Source organism: Aspergillus brasiliensis, assembly GCF_001889945.1.
Source record: "Aspergillus brasiliensis CBS 101740 unplaced genomic scaffold ASPBRscaffold_3, whole genome shotgun sequence".
In the NCBI taxonomy this organism is placed as follows: Eukaryota; Fungi; Ascomycota; class Eurotiomycetes; order Eurotiales; family Aspergillaceae; genus Aspergillus; species Aspergillus brasiliensis.
In genome coordinates this window covers 3,593,129-3,612,297 of record NW_027137444.1, presented here as the reverse complement: position 1 = coordinate 3,612,297, position 19,169 = coordinate 3,593,129, and the positions used below count along the sequence as shown (strand labels likewise).

General features: G+C 47.3%; 5 protein-coding genes across 5 annotated transcripts; 4 read left to right on the top strand and 1 right to left on the bottom strand.

Annotated features, from left to right (window-relative positions):
* Positions 1-459: 459 nt before the first annotated feature.
* ASPBRDRAFT_118961 (uncharacterized protein) lies at positions 460-2,402 on the top strand (the record flags this gene model as incomplete). The annotated part of the gene is made up of 2 exons (XM_067617212.1): positions 460-710; positions 773-2,402. The coding sequence occupies 2 exons, from the start codon at positions 460-462 to the stop codon at positions 2,400-2,402; spliced, it is 1,881 nt and encodes a 626-aa protein (XP_067482645.1).
* A 113-nt stretch (positions 2,403-2,515) lies between these two features.
* Positions 2,516-5,911, bottom strand: ASPBRDRAFT_118740 (rRNA-processing protein UTP21; the record flags this gene model as incomplete). Its single annotated transcript, XM_067617190.1, has 5 exons — positions 2,516-3,100; positions 3,199-3,837; positions 3,890-4,147; positions 4,201-5,694; positions 5,789-5,911. 5 exons carry the CDS (start codon positions 5,909-5,911, stop codon positions 2,516-2,518), a joined length of 3,099 nt encoding a protein of 1,032 aa, XP_067482644.1.
* Positions 5,912-8,128: 2,217 nt separating this feature from the next.
* ASPBRDRAFT_28333 (inositol polyphosphate kinase VIP1) lies at positions 8,129-12,074 on the top strand (the record flags this gene model as incomplete). Its single annotated transcript, XM_067622497.1, has 3 exons — positions 8,129-10,559; positions 10,609-11,938; positions 12,011-12,074. 3 exons carry the CDS (start codon positions 8,129-8,131, stop codon positions 12,072-12,074), a joined length of 3,825 nt encoding a protein of 1,274 aa, XP_067482643.1.
* A 477-nt stretch (positions 12,075-12,551) lies between these two features.
* Positions 12,552-13,979, top strand: ASPBRDRAFT_120570 (diacylglycerol/lipid kinase family protein; the record flags this gene model as incomplete). Its single annotated transcript, XM_067617358.1, has 1 exon — positions 12,552-13,979. One exon carries the CDS (start codon positions 12,552-12,554, stop codon positions 13,977-13,979), a length of 1,428 nt encoding a protein of 475 aa, XP_067482642.1.
* A 767-nt stretch (positions 13,980-14,746) lies between these two features.
* ASPBRDRAFT_53301 (lipase ROG1 family protein) lies at positions 14,747-17,941 on the top strand (the record flags this gene model as incomplete). The annotated part of the gene is made up of 3 exons (XM_067627043.1): positions 14,747-14,952; positions 15,041-15,877; positions 16,057-17,941. 3 exons carry the CDS (start codon positions 14,747-14,749, stop codon positions 17,939-17,941), a joined length of 2,928 nt encoding a protein of 975 aa, XP_067482641.1.
* Positions 17,942-19,169: the final 1,228 nt, after the last annotated feature.

Sequence of the window (19,169 nt, the reverse complement as noted above, 5' to 3'; positions counted from 1 at the left end):
ATGAAGTGATAATATAAAAGAATATATATTGGATTATATAGGAAACTATTTTTTAATACTTTATAAATAGATAATCATGAAATATATATAGATTTAATAGAGTACTATAAGGGTGTGATTAGGCGGTGAGCAGTTTCCGCAGATTTCTTACTAAGAACTATACCTTATAAGGTAGGCGGTAGGTGTGGCATGAGCAGAGGCCGGTGTGGAAGCAGCCTGGCTGGTGTGGTGGTAGCGCTTCCTAGAACTAATACTATCTGATGTTGTTAACTGAGGAAGCTTGTCTTATTGTGTATCGTCAACTTTACCTCTGGGGGTGTGGTCGCCGCATGACTGTGGATCAAACCCTCTGTTTTCTTCTTTTACTTTTCTTTGCCCCTTGCACATCCAACCTAAAATCCGAAACTTTAGTGAAGCGGAACATCACTCCTCGCTTGCGTGATTGCCATTATTTCCAATATGGGGATACCATTTCTCACACGTCATTTGTATCCCTTTGCCGAGACCGTCACGTTGGGAAAGTCTCAGAATGTTCAGCATAACCAGACACAATATGTCGAGGCTGTTGTAATAGATGGGCCGAGTCTTGTTTACCATGTCTCCATGCGCCTGTTATCGCTATCCCATGGTTTCTCACAGCCGACATGTGATGAAGTAAGTTGTGCGGTAATGGTCTATCTCCTACAACTGAGCATGGTCGGTGTAAAAATGTACAGTATTCAAACTGTTGTGCTTCCTACAATAGGTCATGTTGAAACTAAATTCATGTTAGACACAAGATATACTTTGACGGGGCGTTACCCTATGAGAAGCGGGAAACACGCCTTGCTCGACTGGAAAGGTCTAGAAAAAAGCTCGTGACGCTCCGAACCAATTCACCACGCTGCTTTCAGAAATTTAGTAGCCCACCCAGGTCTCTCACAACAAGCCCGAAGGACATCTTGCAGAAACGGACGCTACCGGCAAAGTATGCTAATATTCCCGAAAATCCCTTCATCGTTCCTGCGGTTTTCGAAGATCTTAAACATCGATGGTGCAAGAAGAACATAATTAGTGTGGTCAAAGACGTTCCAGACTTGAATACTGCTTCTTTAAGCGATCTACCATGGGGAGACGCCGTCCTTATGGTCCCGGGAGAAGCAGATACATATTGCGCCCATGTTGCTAGGCTCACAGGTTGTGCTATACTCACTAATGACTCGGATCTTCTGCTTCATGACCTTGGTATACTCGGCTCTGTCGTACTATTGGATTCAATCGAGCCGTGGACGTGCGAAGCCTCTCGTCATGAGCATACTCTGATACGAGCTTTGAGATTATGTCCAGACCTGGTCGCATGCCGGCTAGGCCTGAAAAGCTTGCTTCCTTTAGCTTACGAGTTGAAAATTCATCCCGATAGTGGTTTGAAGCAGCTAATACAGCAATCCAAAATTACAGACAGATCCCCCGAACGTTTTCCGGAATATTGTCAATTTGCAGAAGAATACCAGAGCAGTTCCAGCCTTGACCAGGAGATGCTATGTGAAAGCTATCCCCAACACCTTGATCCGAGGATTTCAGAGCTTTTTTCCTTGCGTGAGAGAACACAGAACACCTCGGGACAGTTATACATGTATCTCGTCGTTTTGAACGAGGATCCCGCGAGACAGTGTGCATGGACTCAGGGCAAGCTGTATAGAAGCATGGGGTATTCCGCTCTTAATCTATCCTTCTCTGACGACGAAAACTACGCTTTCGTTGACGAGTATGTCCGACGAGGAAGTAGAATTACAACAGACCGCATCTCACTGGGAAATAGGGAGTGGCTCTTGCTGGAAATGAATTCACTATGTCTTCTTTTGGACACAGTACAGTCTCAATTAGGGGTTGAAACTGCCTCGCCAGCATACTGGAGAATTTTCGCCTTCTATATAATTCACTATGAGCAGGCCGGGTTCAATATTCATAGTACGGAACGTCTAAGACGACTGTTAATGCTGGGGTACGGTGACAAGCTTGATTGGGTTGATGTCCATCTAATAGCGCAGATGCAATCCGTGCTATACTCCCTGAGGCTTCTCGGGCAATTACTTGGATTCACGAGGTTTACTGACGATATAAGCGTTCGAATCAGGACTATATTGTCAAACTTGCCTCCCCTCTCTATCTTGATGAGGCCTGTACACGAGATGACTCAGGAATTTCGCACTGGTTGCTCCGTCAATGACCTCGTAGATCGGCTTGTGAAGCTCATGGGACAATGCCCTTACGTTGGAGACTCTCCATACTTCGTGGGCGAGTCGGACGCAGGTCGAGAAGATCCTGTAACCCCACCAGCAGGAATGGATGGATTTGGGGATGCCCGAGCTAGCCGATCCACCAGGACGCTAACTAATATATTTGAACTCCTTTCAGAGCAATGAAATCTCCACTCCGGTGATACGAAATACTACTATTCATCGAATTGAGTAATGATGAAGGCCAGTAATCTTAGATCGGTAGCCCGACAACACAAAAAGTAGCGAGGAAAAGAATATCAGCGTGTAGACCGCAAGAACCCGACTACTCCTCTGCAGTATCCGACCAGTCCAGCTAAGCGCTGTGCCTCTCGCTGCAGTGCCTGACTCCATCCGGTAAGGGCAGACTTCAAAGCGTTCTGGTCGTCCGCATGCGTACCAGAGCATTCTGCCACAATATCGGCGTGTATTCTCAGAAAGACAGCCATCCATGTGTTGACGAGCTCAAAGTCTTTTCTCAATCCCAGGCGACTAGATAACGCGGTGACAAAGGCGGACAGCTCAGAGTAACCGTCTCGTGTTTGTGGATCCAAGGACCTAATCTCCAGATCTGCCTTTGCGGGAGGCATACCTTTCAAATGCTCAACAAACGGACCGAAGTCTCCTGAAACATACCCCGAATATAGAAGATCAGTGAAACGCCTACTTGTAAGGCCGAAAGTATCCTTAGAACTGTAAAGTTTCGCGATTCGCGAGCGCTCAGCAACTATGCCCTCAGTCGATGTATTCGGTTCGCTATCGGAGACCTTTTGTTCACCAGCAGCTGGAAGAAAGAATGGAGCCTTCTGAGGGGCTTTCGGTGGATCCTTAGGTTTGTTGCGTTCCTACGGAGGTCAGTAAGCCAATTATCAGGCCAAAGCGAGGCACAGTATCTATTTAATAAAAGTGTACCTGTAACAGCAAATAGCGGGATAGAGCTCACCTTAATCAAGTTTAACTGAAGTAATGTTTGCCACTTGCTCTTAGGAACAACACTGAGAGTGACCATATCTCCGTTGAGCTGTTCGATGGACGGTAACGGGCCGTCCACTTCCGCTTCATCAAGGTCATCTGAAAATGCTGCTTCGATTACCCCAGGACAGCCATCGTTGGAAGAAGTGGGGATGCAGATATTGTTCATGGCATTCTCATCCACATTTCGCGTCGAGATAGGCACAAACAAACTTTTATTGGACCAAAGGCTGATACCTACCCCGTCAGCATGTGCAGTAGCCAAGAACTCGCCTGTTGAGGACATCGCCAAAGAAGTGCAAGTGCTTGAGACGCGGAAAACATCAATGAGATGACCCGTTGGCAAATCCCAAACGCGAACTGTAGAGTCCATGGAAGCTGCAATGATCCACCGTCCATCGGTTGAAAACGTGAGATCATTGATTTGTCCCACACATCCCCAAAATTCACGAATGACTTTCTTGGTTTCGACATCGACAACGCGGATTGAGAGGTCGTCACAGCTAAATGCAACAAGCTCATTTGTGTGGTTGCTCCGAAGCCCAATGATAGATGTCATAGGATACCAATCAAGCTGATCTACCAGACGACCCGACACTAAATCCCAGAACTAGAGAAGCTCAGTACGCTGTAGACCAGGCAAAGAGGGGTGTTGGTCTTACCTTGACTTTACCGTCGAGTCCACAACTAATAACAGTTCGATTCAATCCATCGATCATCAAGCCAGTGACCGCTTTGGTGTGTTTTGTATCATGGCTCTCAGAGATGGGCGAACAATTAGGCTTTTGTTTAAGATAATCCTTAGGAGACTTGGCTGGGAAACTCTGTCTGTATAGACCAGATTGCATGTTGAACATGTCAATGGTACCCCCCGCCGATCCAATTATTGCGAAAGTTCCACAACGAGAAACAGCGACACTCTATCACAAGGATATCAGAAAGCCATTCTCGATACACCAAGATATTTGCTTACCTTGACTTCAGTTCCATCGCTGGTTTCGAACGCCCAACGCCCGGCTTTCTTTTTGCCCCAAAACCATGTCCGGGCATATTTATCTCCACGATGGCCAGTCACTATACTCTCCCAGCCCGTTTTGCTCGAATCGTCTGCTCTTGTTGTTTTTGGATTCGTCCAAACGGGGCCGGATGTTGTGGTTCCCATCCCGCCATCGCGGTTCAGGGAGCAGGCTATACAGGTAATTTCCGGTGCCCGGAAGTCGCTTTCCAAATTAGCACCAGTATAGGTGCTGGATGCACCCCTTCTCTTTGATTTGTGTTCAACGGCTCCCTGAGAAATCTCGGTGTTCTGGCTATCCTTCCGTACACTGAAACCCCAGAGGCTGCAATCCTTGCTAGCGCTCAGCAACCATTTCCCACTGAATTCAGAGCCATCAGACCCTGAAGGCAAGAACTCTAGGGCAGTAATTGCAGCTGAATGCCCACTCCTTACGTGAAGAGGCCTGGGGATATGTGAAAAAGGAATTTCATCAAAGATCCATGTCTTGAGAGAATTATCTTTCCCAGAAGAGACCAGAACAGGCTGACCGTCCAAGAACTGTAAATGGCTTATTCCCGAACTTGACTCACCAGCGAGTGCATGTGCCCGACGGAGGACACCCATCGCCCTTCCACCATTATTCAGGTCCCATATGGTGACATCGCCACTTTCGACAGAACCCGTCGCCATCATGCCGGCAGTTCGACCATGTTCGCCTGCACCTAGGCCATCCTGCCGAAAGGCGAGCGATGTGACGCAGTCCATTTGCGGAGAGCCTGCACGCACGGACATAGCCAGTTGGCATGTCTCAACGTTACAGATAGATAATGCCCCATTCTTGTATGCAATAGCGATCAGAGATAACGCCGGTGTCGGTTGAAGAGCAGTCACTGCACCTGCATGTGCTGACACCGGAGGCATCGAATATATTAGCCTCCCGGTCTTTACATTCCAGATGTCGACCTTTCCATCACATCTGCCAACAAATACTTTGTTGATGTATGTTGGCATGTTGCATATTTGACCGGTATAAACCGGTCCATCTGCACCGTTACTGACACGTTGGGGACTAAGAGTTGTATAGTGTTGATACGAGGCGTTTTTCCACACCTGAATGTACCTGCTGCTGCAGCCAACGATCCATGTGCCGAAAACAAGCAGGCGCTCAATGGGCTCCGAGAAACCAGCAGGCGCTTCTAATGAAGCAATCTTTTTACCTCTTTTGAATACCCATATACCTCCTTCCGAGCCGGGACGAAGATTCCCCCATGCTGCAAAGATCCTGTCTTGCCAAGCAAATGTCGCTGTGATAATCTCTGGCGTTTGAGGCCGGCTAATGAATACCAAGTTGAGGCCTCTCTTCAAATCATAAGTCTGCAAGGAGCGTCCTACAGATGTGGTGATCTGGAATGTCGCTTTGCCTAGGCGGACACAGGTGAACGGAACTTCGGTAGATACCAGTCCTAATGTCTGCATGAGGATTAATATACATCATTATAAGCCAGCTGGGCGGCAAGCAAGCCTCCAGGTAGGACGCTCGTCAAAGTAGGCTCTTTCTGCTTACCCGGAATGGCGAAAATATTTTAGATCCAAGCGATCGCGGGAGTTTCTCGGCATTATTTGCGACTGTTCTCTTTTGCCTTTTTGCGAGAGGCAAATCAAACCCATCATCTTTCAGAGACGGCATTATTTGCTGATTTCGATTATGATCGAATGAACGAGGTGCCGGAAAGTCAATGGTATCAAAAGTAGATATTTCTTGGAGGCATGTCTGCGACGGAATTATTGTATTTCCGGTTCACAGGGAGGCTCCCTATTGGTTGAAAGTACGATGTGCGATGCACAACTAATAGTCTTAGATACTGGTAAGTACTAAATACGACTTACCTTACACTACAATATTCTGAACTACCACTGCGTAAGTACCCTTACAGAAATCGGTACTTGGTAGGTCATCCCAATCCTAGTAGTCTAGATGGAGCATCTGTACCACTCTAAATCTATCTAATGAAGACTAGTGATCAGTTATGGTCACGTGATCTGTAACAACACCTAGTTCTTCCGTAATAATATCCACCATGTGCACTGTAAAGCTCTTCAACGGATTTGTATGCACTATTTTCATATATGGAAGTCTTAAATACTTGGCCTTCGAGTTATATGTCCAACTTAGTTCTACAAGCGCACTTGATTTGTGCTTATTACGATTTCATAGATGCATGCGTACCCCGCTTGATCGTATGGCACTAGCAATTGAAACACGCATACTATGGTAACACGAAGCACAGCTTTGCTTAGGCTCCTAACTTGGAATTATCTCCAATGGCATTTCTTTTGAAACTACAAGGGAAGGCCTAACAACACTCGATACCTCAGATGCGCAAGTTCTTTCTAGAGCAGTTCGATGGACCAATTATGTAGATCACCAGTAGGCAGGGGTGACATCTTGAAAACGGAGTACTCTGTAAGTCGTGCTGGTACTTTGTAGGTTGGCGACGCTTGGTCGGCGAAGAATATTGGGGATTTAGTGATTTGGATCTACTTCCAAGATACCCGCAATCTCTTGGGCCCCGACGGGTAAGTAATCAGACAAGCATACTAAGATTTACCATTTACCCCTCCTGGCCATAGGAAGACTAAAAACGCGATGAGCCGCAGAAAACTATATTGAGACTTCAATCCAGGTAGCTGCTTTGTCGAAGCTACTACTATAAGTATTGCTTCGTGAAGGACTAAAAGGTGATTGTATGTGTTGTGAGCGCCTCTTCGTTCAGAATATATAATACCCGGGTCTGATGTGGTAGAGACAGGGACACAGCTGCCAGCCTGCAACAGGTTCAAAAAATACTGGTAACTAGTGTGTTGGTGTTGGACCGGAGCTGAGAAATTAGCCCTGTCAGGTTCAAAGAGATTTTGACACTGTATGAGCTCATGCACGTGACTAAAGATGCTTTAAAAATTTTTAAAAAAACTCTTTAATAATTCCTAATACCCCTAAGTATCCTAAAACCCTAAAATTACTCGATCTCGATTTTTTGGGTGTTGCTTAATTTCGGGTAGTAAAGTAAAATGTATTATGTGCAAGAGCTTATCCAATATCAAGATTCCTCTGGGATTCTCTGCATAATGACCGAACTGTTTCTCCAGCTCCGGTCAGACACTGCCGCACTATCTAACCCAACGCGCGTGAGTGCCCATGTGGGTACGGTAGCATTATATCTTGCGCTCTGAACGGCACAGGGATAGACAACCCAGGTCTGCCATCGCCTGAAGGTCTGTATACTGTGTATGCTGAGGACATGTTGAACAGGAGGTGATGATGTGTCGGTGGTCCGAGTCATGACAGTAATTTCCTAGACTCCGCACTGCATGCACTAGCTAAATACCCAATTTCCACCGTGGTGTACGAAGCAGAACAAATATGTATGTGTTCTGTAAACCATGGAATATCTTTCGAGAATGGGATCCGAACACAGCCTTGTAGTACTCAAAACAGCAATTCCCAAGTATATATGTGACCACTTTGACTCTGATTGTGCTGTTGAGCTCAAAGTGACTTTTAGTAGAATTGACCAGGAGGTCAATCTGCGATTGCCTCAAGCTGGACCTGGCTTCAACGAAAAGGGAAGGTCAATCCCCACAGTGCAAAATCGCTCTTATTGGATAACCACAGGGTTTAATTACGCCATCATCACAGCGGTCGCCAACGGCCAAACTGGAGTATTAAAGATTGTGCATGAAAACATATTTTCGAGACTAAAATACGTCATTAACTGACTTTTTGTCATCTGTTGACTTCAAGTTCGGCAAGCTCCTCCTACCCACAACCTGACCAGTGGCAACCTGTGACCCAAGCTCATCATTATCCGACATCTTTGTGCCAATTTTTCGAGCCTCATGTTCAATGGATCTCAGCGAGCCCAATGTCTGTCTTTCTAGTGACGTTGACACTACAGGTCCCAGTATGGATGCGAAGCCAGACTCCCGAGCATCATCGCCGAGTGTAGGCTCCGATCGCATAGACAAAGGTTCCTTCAGCCTTCTGTATGAACCAACGGCACCGAATCTTTCGAAGGCAAAAACGAATGTCTTGCAAACTCAAGGATCCAAATCGTACCAATCAGATCCTCTTTCAGATAACTGGAACGCTGGACAAGTCCCTAACCCCCCAGTCCGCTCATCTAGTCGAGCACCCAGAAGGCTTAGTGGGAGCACGGCTGCAAGCTCCATCAGTGAAGCTGAAGTCCCCGGAATACCGCACCTCGGAAGAATCGGCGTCTGTGCCTTGGACGTGAAAGCCCGCAGCAAACCTAGCCAAAATATATTGACGCGTCTTCAATCCAAGGGTGGGTTCGAAGTAATCGTCTTTGGTGACAAGGTGATCCTTGACGAAGCTGTAGAGAATTGGCCTGTGTGTGAATACCTGATAGCATTCTTTTCCGACGGGTTTCCGTTGGACAAAGCTATCGCATATGCAAGACTTCGGAAGCCATTCTGTGTCAATGATTTGCCCATGCAGAAGGTATTATGGGACCGGCGTCTCTGTTTGAAAATACTAGATCAGATGAGTGTCCCGACACCCAAGAGACTGGAGGTTAACCGAGACGGAGGGCCTACCCTGGAATCCCCAGAACTCGCCGAGCATGTATATAATCTGACAGGAGTCAAACTCGAGGGTCCCAATGATGGCACTGGTGGAGGAGCCTCGAGAACAATGAACGTGAGCATGTCTGACGATGGCGATTCTCTTATTGTTGACGGCAAAGTTTTCAAAAAACCTTTCGTTGAGAAGCCAGTAAATGGGGAAGATCACAATATCCATATATACTTCCCTAACGACCAACAATATGGTGGTGGTGGTAGAAGGCTTTTTCGAAAGGTTGGGAACAAGAGCTCCGAATACGACCCCGACCTTATCATTCCCAGATCAGTCACAGAAAAAGGTACAAGCTACATTTACGAACAGTTCCTGAGGGTCGATAATTCAGAGGATGTCAAAGCCTATACAGTCGGTCCAGACTTTTGTCATGCAGAGACGCGGAAGTCTCCTGTGGTTGACGGACTCGTTCGTCGCAATACCCATGGAAAGGAGCTCAGGTATATAACAAAACTGAGCAGGGAGGAAGCAGCCATTGCTTCTAAAATATCAAATGGATTTGGTCAGAGAATCTGTGGATTCGATATGCTTCGCGTGGGGGAGAAAAGTTATGTGATTGATGTGAACGGCTGGAGTTTTGTGAAAGACAACAATGACTATTACGACAAGTGCGCTGCTATTCTGAGAGACACTTTTATAAATGAAAAGCGCAGGCTTGAGGAAATTCTGGAGCCCGTCGATGCTATTCCAGCTAATTCCGGCCATTCTTGGAGACATTCCATATCTCACAGACACACCCTAAAGACTCTACTGAAATCTCCAAGCACATCAAAGCTTCATGGGAACCAAACGGGTTCAAGGAGTCCTGACACAGGCTCGTCCGATTCCATTGTCTCGAGACCAATAACTTCATCATCCGCGGAGAAAGTCGACAATGGAAACGGCCATATAGACCATAGTGGGCTCGATAAACTCGCGCACCCAAGGATCTATACTTCGCAGAACTCTAAGTCGTCAATATTACCAGTGGACCTGCCTACCGAGGGCCTGCCGCCGCCGCCAGCTTCGAAACACTCATGGAAACTCAAGGGCATGGTGGCAGTTATCAGACACGCAGATCGCACACCCAAGCAGAAGTTCAAATTTACATTTCACAGCCAGCCTTTCATCGACCTGCTCAAAGGCCATCAAGAAGAGGTAGTAATAAAGGGTGAGGCCGCATTGGCAAGCGTTTCGGATGCTGTCAAGGTTGCCATGGACCGGAATCTCGAAGATATGGACAAATTAAAGCTGCTACGAACGTCACTTGAGAAGAAAGGGGGCTGGCCAGGGACCAAGGTTCAAATCAAACCAATGTTTCGCAAGCGGAAGCCAGAAGAGCTACGGGAGCAGACATCGTCGGTCCTCCCAAGATCGCCTTCCGAGCCACCGCGAGATGAACTGCTTGTATCTACGCAAGACCAGCATTCCGCAGAAAATGATCAACTCAGCCGGCCTCAGACGCGAAGTGACTCGATTTCTGGTGCAACCTTTTCGAGGTTCTCTGCTGCAGAAAACGATTTGATTCTAGACAAACTCCAACTTGTAATCAAGTGGGGAGGGGAACCGACACATGCAGCACGCTATCAATCGCAGGATTTAGGGCTTAACATGCGTGATGATCTGAAGCTAATGAACAAGGAGGCATTGAATAATGTCCGCATATATACAAGCTCTGAACGAAGAGTGAGCACGAGTGGTAAGTCAGGAAAGGGTTTTTTCTGGTTCCATTTTAATGAATAATGTAGCTCAGATATGGGCTTGCTCCTTTCTCGATCAGAAGGAGCTTCCCGACAATTTCATACAAGTCCGGAAAGATCTTTTGGACGACTCGAATGCTGCGAAGGACCTGATGGATAAGGTGAAAAAGAAGCTAAAGCTTCTTTTGAGGGAAGGATCCGCGCCTTCGCAGTTTACGTGGCCAAAGGACAATATCCCGGAGCCATCAGTTGTGCTCGCTACCGTCGTTGAGCTGATGAAGTTTCATCGGGATGTTATGAGACACAATTTTCGCAGATTTGATAAATCATCGTCTCAGCCTTCTCGGACAGATGACATGGTCGACGGTTGCCCATCCTCCCAGCCTAGCACGGGATGTGAAAAACCTTCTTTGTCTTCCATTCAAGGAAGATGGTGTACAGGTGAAGATCCCATGCTCTTCAAAGAGCGATGGGAGAAGCTTTTTGCCGAATTTTGTGATACGGAGAAGGTTGATCCCAGTAAACTTTCTGAGCTTTACGACAGCATGAAATTCGATGCGCTTCATAACCGACAGTTTCTAGAATGGGTATTCATGCCACCAGATAGCGACGACAACGAAGACGAAAAGCATCATTCGAGCTTGAAAACTGCCAGGCGAGATGATTCAGGCAGTCCTAACAATGAGAGTGACCATGATGAGCACGACGAACAGACAGAGGGCTCTCTTTTCTCCCAACGGTTCGGATGGAAGAAGCGCATGCATGCATTCGAACTAATGCCACACTTTAGAGCACTTGATGACAGTTACGACCACTATTTCAAGTTATATCCAGGTTCCAGCTCAACGAAGGCTAAGATTGATGGGAGACTCTCGAAATTGAGGGAGCTATATAAACTGGCTAAGGTACTCTTTGATTACGTGACACCGCAGGAATACGGGATCACAGACACGGAGAAACTGGAGATAGGCCTTTTGACGTCCTTGCCGCTCCTTCAAGGAATTGTGAGGGATTTGGAAGAAGTCCAGGCTTCTCCTGACGCAAAGTCATTCTTCTATTTCACGAAGGAGTCACATATTTATACTCTCCTAAACTGCATCCTGGAAGGCGGAATTCAGACCAAGATAGCCAGGACCGCCATTCCCGAGCTGGACTACTTATCTCAGATTTGCTTCGAGCTCTATGAGGCCAAGGATTGTGAATCGTCAACAAATTCTTACTCAATTCGGATATCAATCAGTCCTGGTTGCCATGCTTTTGACCCACTAGACGTGCAACTCGATTCCCGGCATGCCATTGGATGTGCACCAAGGAGAAGCTTGACTGCTCATCAGGATTGGAAAGAGGTTATCGAGACCTTGAAGGCGAGATTCGACACGTAAGTCACATTCACGAGCGCTATACATACAACTTGAACCTCCCAAACTGATCAGCCACTATTATCTTCTAGGGTAAAGCTTCCCAAGACCTTCATCGCAGTGAACCTTAGTGATAAGCACGGATCACACTCTTGACAAGAATTTCAGACATGATGGATTTCGGGATTGCCTTCTGTCGTACAGATATGTGGCTATATTATCGCCTCCTTTCCCATGTACATTCAGCTAGGTCCGTCTGGCACCAAACTTATCTACACAGTATGTTGTGGTGCAACGCATATGCCTGGGCAGCAACACCTCTCGTGTAGAACAAAACACTGGCTCAGCACAAAAGATGGCAAAGCCATTATGGGGTTTCTGTCGTTTAAGTGAGTTGGTGTCCGGATTGATGACTTGATGGTACTAGTGTGCCCCGCTCTTAGGCCTAAATAGATAGTCCCGCTTGCTGACAATCCATGGCCATTCCTAATTTCCTATATATTCAGGCGCGATCCCGATCTTCTCAAGTCGTTAGTCTACTAGTAGTTGCATCGTTTTTGCTTGTTCTTACACTCCATCCGAGCCCATTTCAATTCTTGCCTGCTAGACGCCCTTTTAACGCATTCCCCCCACATGGCCTCTTCTATTGTATATACTATCGGCGTTGAATGCTCCGATGACTGTGGTGCACACAACAATAACCTCCGGTGCATATCCCAACATGATCAAAATGAAGTAATAATCGCTTGTGACAGCATTGTCTGCATAGTGCCCCAAACTAAGGGCGGGGAAATATTGTATCGCCTGCTATACTTCCGGGATGACGAAGATACAAGCGACACCAAGAGCAAACACACGTTACTCGATAGCATTCAGCTAGCCACTTTACCTCCACATCTGCGAAAGCACTTGCTTACGCGGTTGCCGTCCTATCTACGTTCTTCTGAACCTGAAAGGGCTAGGATAGATATCATTGTTTCTACCACATCCGGAACAGGAACAGGAGTGAGCTTCTATAGCAATATTCTACAGCCATTGCTGTCATACGTCGGAGTAACAGATTATGAGCTCCATAAGACGGAATCGACCCAAACTATCACAGAACTATGCTACGAAAGGTTTATCCCGCGTGCAAAGCAACAACTTCCGCAGACAATCATCCTCCTGTCAGGTGATGGAGGCTTAACCGACATGATTCATGCCTTCCATAGTACTCTGGAGAGTCTTCTCGTGCCTCCAACCATCGCTCTCATCCCAACCGGAACAGGTAATGCTATGGCGAATTCAATAGGATTGCTGGCGTACCCGACAGCTGGATTGGTAACCCTCTTACAAGGGACACCGACCAGTGTACCTACATTTGTTGCCAAACTTTCACCGGGAGCGAGATATATTGTCGACGAAGGCCGTGAAAGACTTCCCATCACACGTAATTCGGCGAGCGTTCACGAATACGCTAAGGTGTATGGTGGCGTTGTTGCGAGTTGGGGTCTACATGCTGCATTGGTTGCCGACAGCGATACTGTTCAGTATCGCAAGTTCGGAGCCGATAGGTTCAAACTAGCCGCAAAGGAATTGCTCTACCCTTCTGACAGTACCGAACCCCACAAGTTTAGCGGCATCGTTACACTTTTCAAATTGGACGACCAGGGTAGGAGCAAGCGCGAAGAAGTGCTGGGGTGTACCGAGCATATGTATGTGTTGGCTAGTCTTGTCTCGAGTCTCGAGAAAGACTTTATGATTTCCCCTCACTCAAGGCCTTTGGATGGTCGGCTGTGGATGGTTCATTTTGGGCCAATGTCGCCATCGAGGGTTATGCAAATAATGGCTTCTGCATACCAGGCGGGGCAGCACGTGGTTGATGAAAGTATCTCTTATGGTGAGATTGAAGGATTTCGGATTGAATTCCGTGAAGCGGACGAGAGATGGAGGCGGATCTGTATCGATGGAAAAATAATAGCGGTTGAGCATGGTGGGTGGGTGGAGGTACATAAGGCTTCCAGAGCCTTACTCGAGATCCTGCACCACCGAAAGGTTTCGCCCGGTTGTAGCAACGACTGAGGTAGTAAAGAATAGGTTAGTTGCAGAGGTCATGCTTGAAGCTACTGCTATAGCCCTGGTTCAGAGACTTTGTACGTTTGTAGTAGGTTTTGAGGGGCTGGCCACCCGACCCCTTGCACAAGGAGCCACCACTGCAAAGTAACTACGGAGTAATGGTTAGACGATTGCTTGTACTGCAATTCAGTTCCGGAGGGTTCTAGCGTGATATGAGTGCACTGGCTGGACCCTGATCGAGCGGAGACTAGCTACACCTAGTCTGCTGCTACTCAGTACTACGTAGCTTTCTACAATCAATCTAATTGTACAACTCAGAAGCGCTACTCCCTAAGCTGTTCGATTGTGGACTTTCTCTTCGTTCTGTATTTCAAACATGGAAGTAAATTGAACAAGGAGAGTCAAAGTGAAAATACCAGGCACAACATCTGCTACGTATTTGACTGAGTAAAATCAAGAAGAAAGGCGGTCATGCTACGGAGTAGTGCGGACGGACACGAAGACTAACTAGTCTAGTATAGTGTTAATCCACCACTCTGCGTGACAGTCCTCCCGCTCATTCAGGGGATATTACTCCATACACCTTAGCCATGGCATAATGAACGTATCGGGATACCGAGCAGCAAATTTTACACCGATCTGCAACCCTTTTATCGATAGCTTCCAATGAAACACATATTATCTATCTGTCTGGACATAGTCGGCCACCTGCCATATACCCTTGTGTGACGTTACGAGGAGAACCGGTCAGTCATCGTCTACGATGGTAATATATGTACTTTTCTCCCATGTTCATATCTCCGCGAACATATTCAGCATCGCAAACTCCAGATCAAGGGCTTCGCCTGACCGCCAGTGAGAACAAACTGAGATATCATACGCTTCAAGGGTGGCGTACAGACGCGACAGTTGCTTGCCGAGCTCCTGAAATGTTACTGATTCATCAGACCGGTAGCGTTCGTGTCGGCGAGATAATCAGGTTTGTAACCTTCATCATCTGGCTCCTCTCTGATCTCCTAATGCCACACTATATGCAAACCTCTTACTTATTGGCCCTGTCAAAACAGATACACGTTGACGTACACACCTGCGGCGGACAACATCCGCCCTACTCCGGCTAAGCTACACGTCAAGGTTAAGAATACATCTGCGCTGCCTCTACGAGCTGCATACCTCCATGGCCCGTACACCCTTTATGCGTCATGCTATCCGTCCACGTACAACCCGAATGTTGGTATCGACAAACAAGAATCAGAGAGTACTCCACAATACGAACCGTATCTCAAAGCCGGGGGCAGCTGGAATGCGACGTTAACTGTACCCCAAAATGCTTGCCACAGTCGAGGAGAACAACGCAACGAGACTGAGAAAACTACAACTTGGGTTATTGAAATCATATCTCAGGTCGTATTCTCGAGCACCGCAACCGTCAATTTCGAGCTGCTAGTTGGCCGTGATGAGAATTCGGTAGAATCACTAGCTACGGGTGCATCGTTTGGTGCCGGGCTACCCAAGGCTGCTCAATTGCATGATCACTGGTCAGTCGAGACAAGGGGCAAGCAGGTGCTTGCTACCAAAGGCGTCTACTCCCGGTCCATAACTTTGCTATTAGATGACACTGCAAGCCTTTGGAATACACCGCCTCTTTCACCACTGGGCTCCGATGATGGGCAGGCTTCAGCAATAAAAGGCGACAACAAAATCGAGCCGTCAAAAGATAACCATATCAAGAAAATTCATCTTGTTGTGTTGACCCATGGACTACACAGCAATCTGGGGGCAGACATGCTTTACCTGAAGGAGAGCATTGATGCCGCCGTGAGAGTAGCTAAAAGTAGGGCGAAAAACGATGGTCAGGGACACAGTGGTCAGCAGAATGCCGAAACATACCCAGCAATGGAAAGGTAAGTAGAGCGTTGGTGCACCAAATGCGGATGCTGCATCGTACTATTCACTACATCCATCGGTTTCTTTGCACGAAATCCAGCCACTTGGCTAATCATTTCTCTCACTGACTCTTACTTCCGATTTCTTTTTCCCTTCCTCCACCTCGATTGTCATTTATCAAACAACCGCTCACAAGGTGGAATGCTAACTCAGCTGATAGGAGGGAAAATCGTGACGACAGCGACGATGATGACGACGAGCAGGTCATAGTAAGGGGATTTTCCGGAAATGCAACCCGCACAGAGCGTGGAATTCAGTACCTTGGCAAACGTCTCGCAAAATATGTTCTGCGAATCGCATGTCCAGAGCAGCCTCTCGGTTCCCAGAAAGGTGTAGGAAAGCATTCAGGACCGTTTACACCGTGGAAGCGAGCCACGGGAGAGCCTTCTCAACATGACCAATCTCGCGATATGTACGCAGAACCGTTGATCTGCGGGAACAGTGGCTACCATGTCACCAGTATCAGCTTTGTCGGTCATTCACTCGGCGGTCTCGTTCAAACATACGCAATTGCATATATCCATAAACACTTCCCTGACTTTTTCGACAAGATCAGGCCGGTGAACTTCATAGCCCTGGCAACCCCATTTCTCGGTCTGAGTAATGAGAATCCGGTGTATGTTCGTTTTGCTCTAGATCTGGGACTTGTCGGTCGGACAGGTCAAGACTTGGGGCTTAGCTGGACAGCACCAAGGGTGAGAAGTGGCTGGGAAACTCTGATAGGAGGAAGGGGGCATTCTGTAAACTCTCAAGGAGCTCCAGACGCCCGTTCCAAGCCTTTGCTGAGGGTGCTTCCTTGTGGTCCCGCCCACGAGGTTCTTGCAAGATTTCAACGCCGCACAATTTACTCCAATGTTGTAAATGACGGTATAGTTCCTCTGCGAACCTCATGTTTGCTTTTTCTTGACTGGAAAGGGCTTGACCGGGTTGAAAAGGCTAGGAGGGAGAATGGCATTGTGGGCACAATGGCCGAATGGGGCTGGGCAGAATTGACAGGAGCTAATTCAAATTCTTCACGGACCCATCTGGCAAGCGAGCTAGAACTGACAATTTCCAATGAGCAGGGCAGCCATGGCAACGGGGCTCAGTCAAGAACAGACGACGCCTCTCCGAAACAGGATGTTACAAACGCTGCTGATGTTACCGGCTTTACAACTGATACTCTATCACTCGAACAGCATCGGTATCCTGCTTCATCTGGAAACAGTGTAAACACCACTCCTAGGCAGGTCTTGTCTCGATCCACGTCAATGGGCCCATTGTCCAGGATGTTTTCAATCCTGCGACCGAAGGAGACAGCCAGGACTCAATCTGGAAATAAACAAACGAGAATATACAAGCGCAGCCAGACTGTTGATACTATCGGTGATATAGAGAGATCAACCGTTACCAGTTCTTACGTTCAGGGACCCTCCGCTGCTGGCGACTTCCATGACTACGGGCCTCATACCCCTCCCCAAACTACATTTTTTGAATCAGCTAGTGATCTCCTTATGCCGCCTCTTCCTCCCATAGACTTTATCCTCGATCCTGCAAAAAGGCCGAGAACAATATTCCATGATCGCATCTACAACCCCGAGGATATGCCGCCCCCTATGGCCTCTAAGCGCCGAGCATTGACATTGGGATCTCTACAACATAAAACACCAAATGCACAGTCTGCCATGCGAGTTGAGACTCAGGAGAAGTCACTTCCCGTCAACGAAAATGAGAGTGGTCTCAGACTTGAAGAAAAGATCGCTAGAGCTTATCACCGTGATATGTCATGGCGCAAAGTCCTTGTCCGCCTTGAGCCTGACGCTCACAACAACATCATTGTACGGCGAATGTTCACAAATGCATATGGCTGGCCTGTTGTGCAACACCTCGTCGATACTCACTTTGGGCCTCAATCAATAGCTCGGTGCAATGTCGCAAATGAACAATGCGCTAATCAGTATGCATCGGCGACAGAAACTGAAAGCTCGAAGAATGGCGATAAGCCTCGAGGTACTTCACAAGAACTACAACTGGATACGTGAAGCATGTTGCCGACGTTAAACATAATAGGAGGAATTATGCGCGGTGTGCTGAACACTGATGCCAGGTCTGGACTCTAACCCGGTGGTCAAAGAAAAGCAATCTAGACACTTGATTGTCTAAGATATCTCGGGCTCCCTGGGCTTACAATATAGCTGTGAGCTCGAGGCCTGACAGGGACTGCAAGAAATGTACGCCAAAGTGCGGTGATTGCTCTTCAATTTCGCATGATAGTCTCCTATCAGAACTGGGATCGAGGAAAGTGTGCAAACTGCGTCCATATAAGTTCAGCTGAGGGCTCAAGTATTTGCAAGCGCAGAGATTCATATGTACATCTTACAGATATATACTATAATATTAGTCATTCATAGCGTAGTATTTTGAACTCCGTACATATTGAGGAAAATGATCCGAGACAACATAGCTTGGCCGAGTCTCGCGAAGGTTCGCACCTTTATTTCCCAATTGGCTTTTGTCTTCTCCCGGGCCCCACTTGATACCGACGAGAATAGTATTCCCGGCCTCTAGATGGTCCTATATCATCGCCCTTCAAGGGAAGCTTGGTGGTGCGGTTCAGGTATGACTCACGGCCTTAAATTGCAGAATAAGGGCACATGTTACGAGGTTGAAGATGATACCTACGATGGGTACATGGGGAACAGCGAACGCAAGGGAAATTCAGAAGAAGCAGGGAAAACCATGCACAAACCTGACCATGCCATCGATGGGATCCACCATGATTGTGTGGGTATCGGTCAGGGGTGAGCTGGGTCATAGGTTTCCTCTCCTTGCAATCAGTTCGTCGTGTGAGTCAACAACAACAGCAGCAGCAGCAAATTGACAGTAAGTTGGTCGAGCAGTGACTGAGGCCGTGATTTGAACGCAGGTAAGTGAGTTTAGATTGGACCACGAAGCGTGACTTGGGGAGGGAGGGAGGGGGGAAGGGAGGGGAGATAAAAGAAAGTTCGTATAGACCTACTGGTATGATGGATATTTTTATTTCCTTTAGGGCAGGGGGTATCATATTTGAACGGCTTTATCATATCGGGTAACGACATCAGCCGCTAAAAGTATGGGGTTAATATTGGGCTCCAATCATCTGCACGACCAACTCGCATAGCTAGTACATCGAGTGTACCTCAATCTGGTATGGCATAAGTATATAGTATAGTCTTACTATTCATCTTTGATCCAGTACTATCATCAGTAGGTAGCGCGCTGTTGGTGATA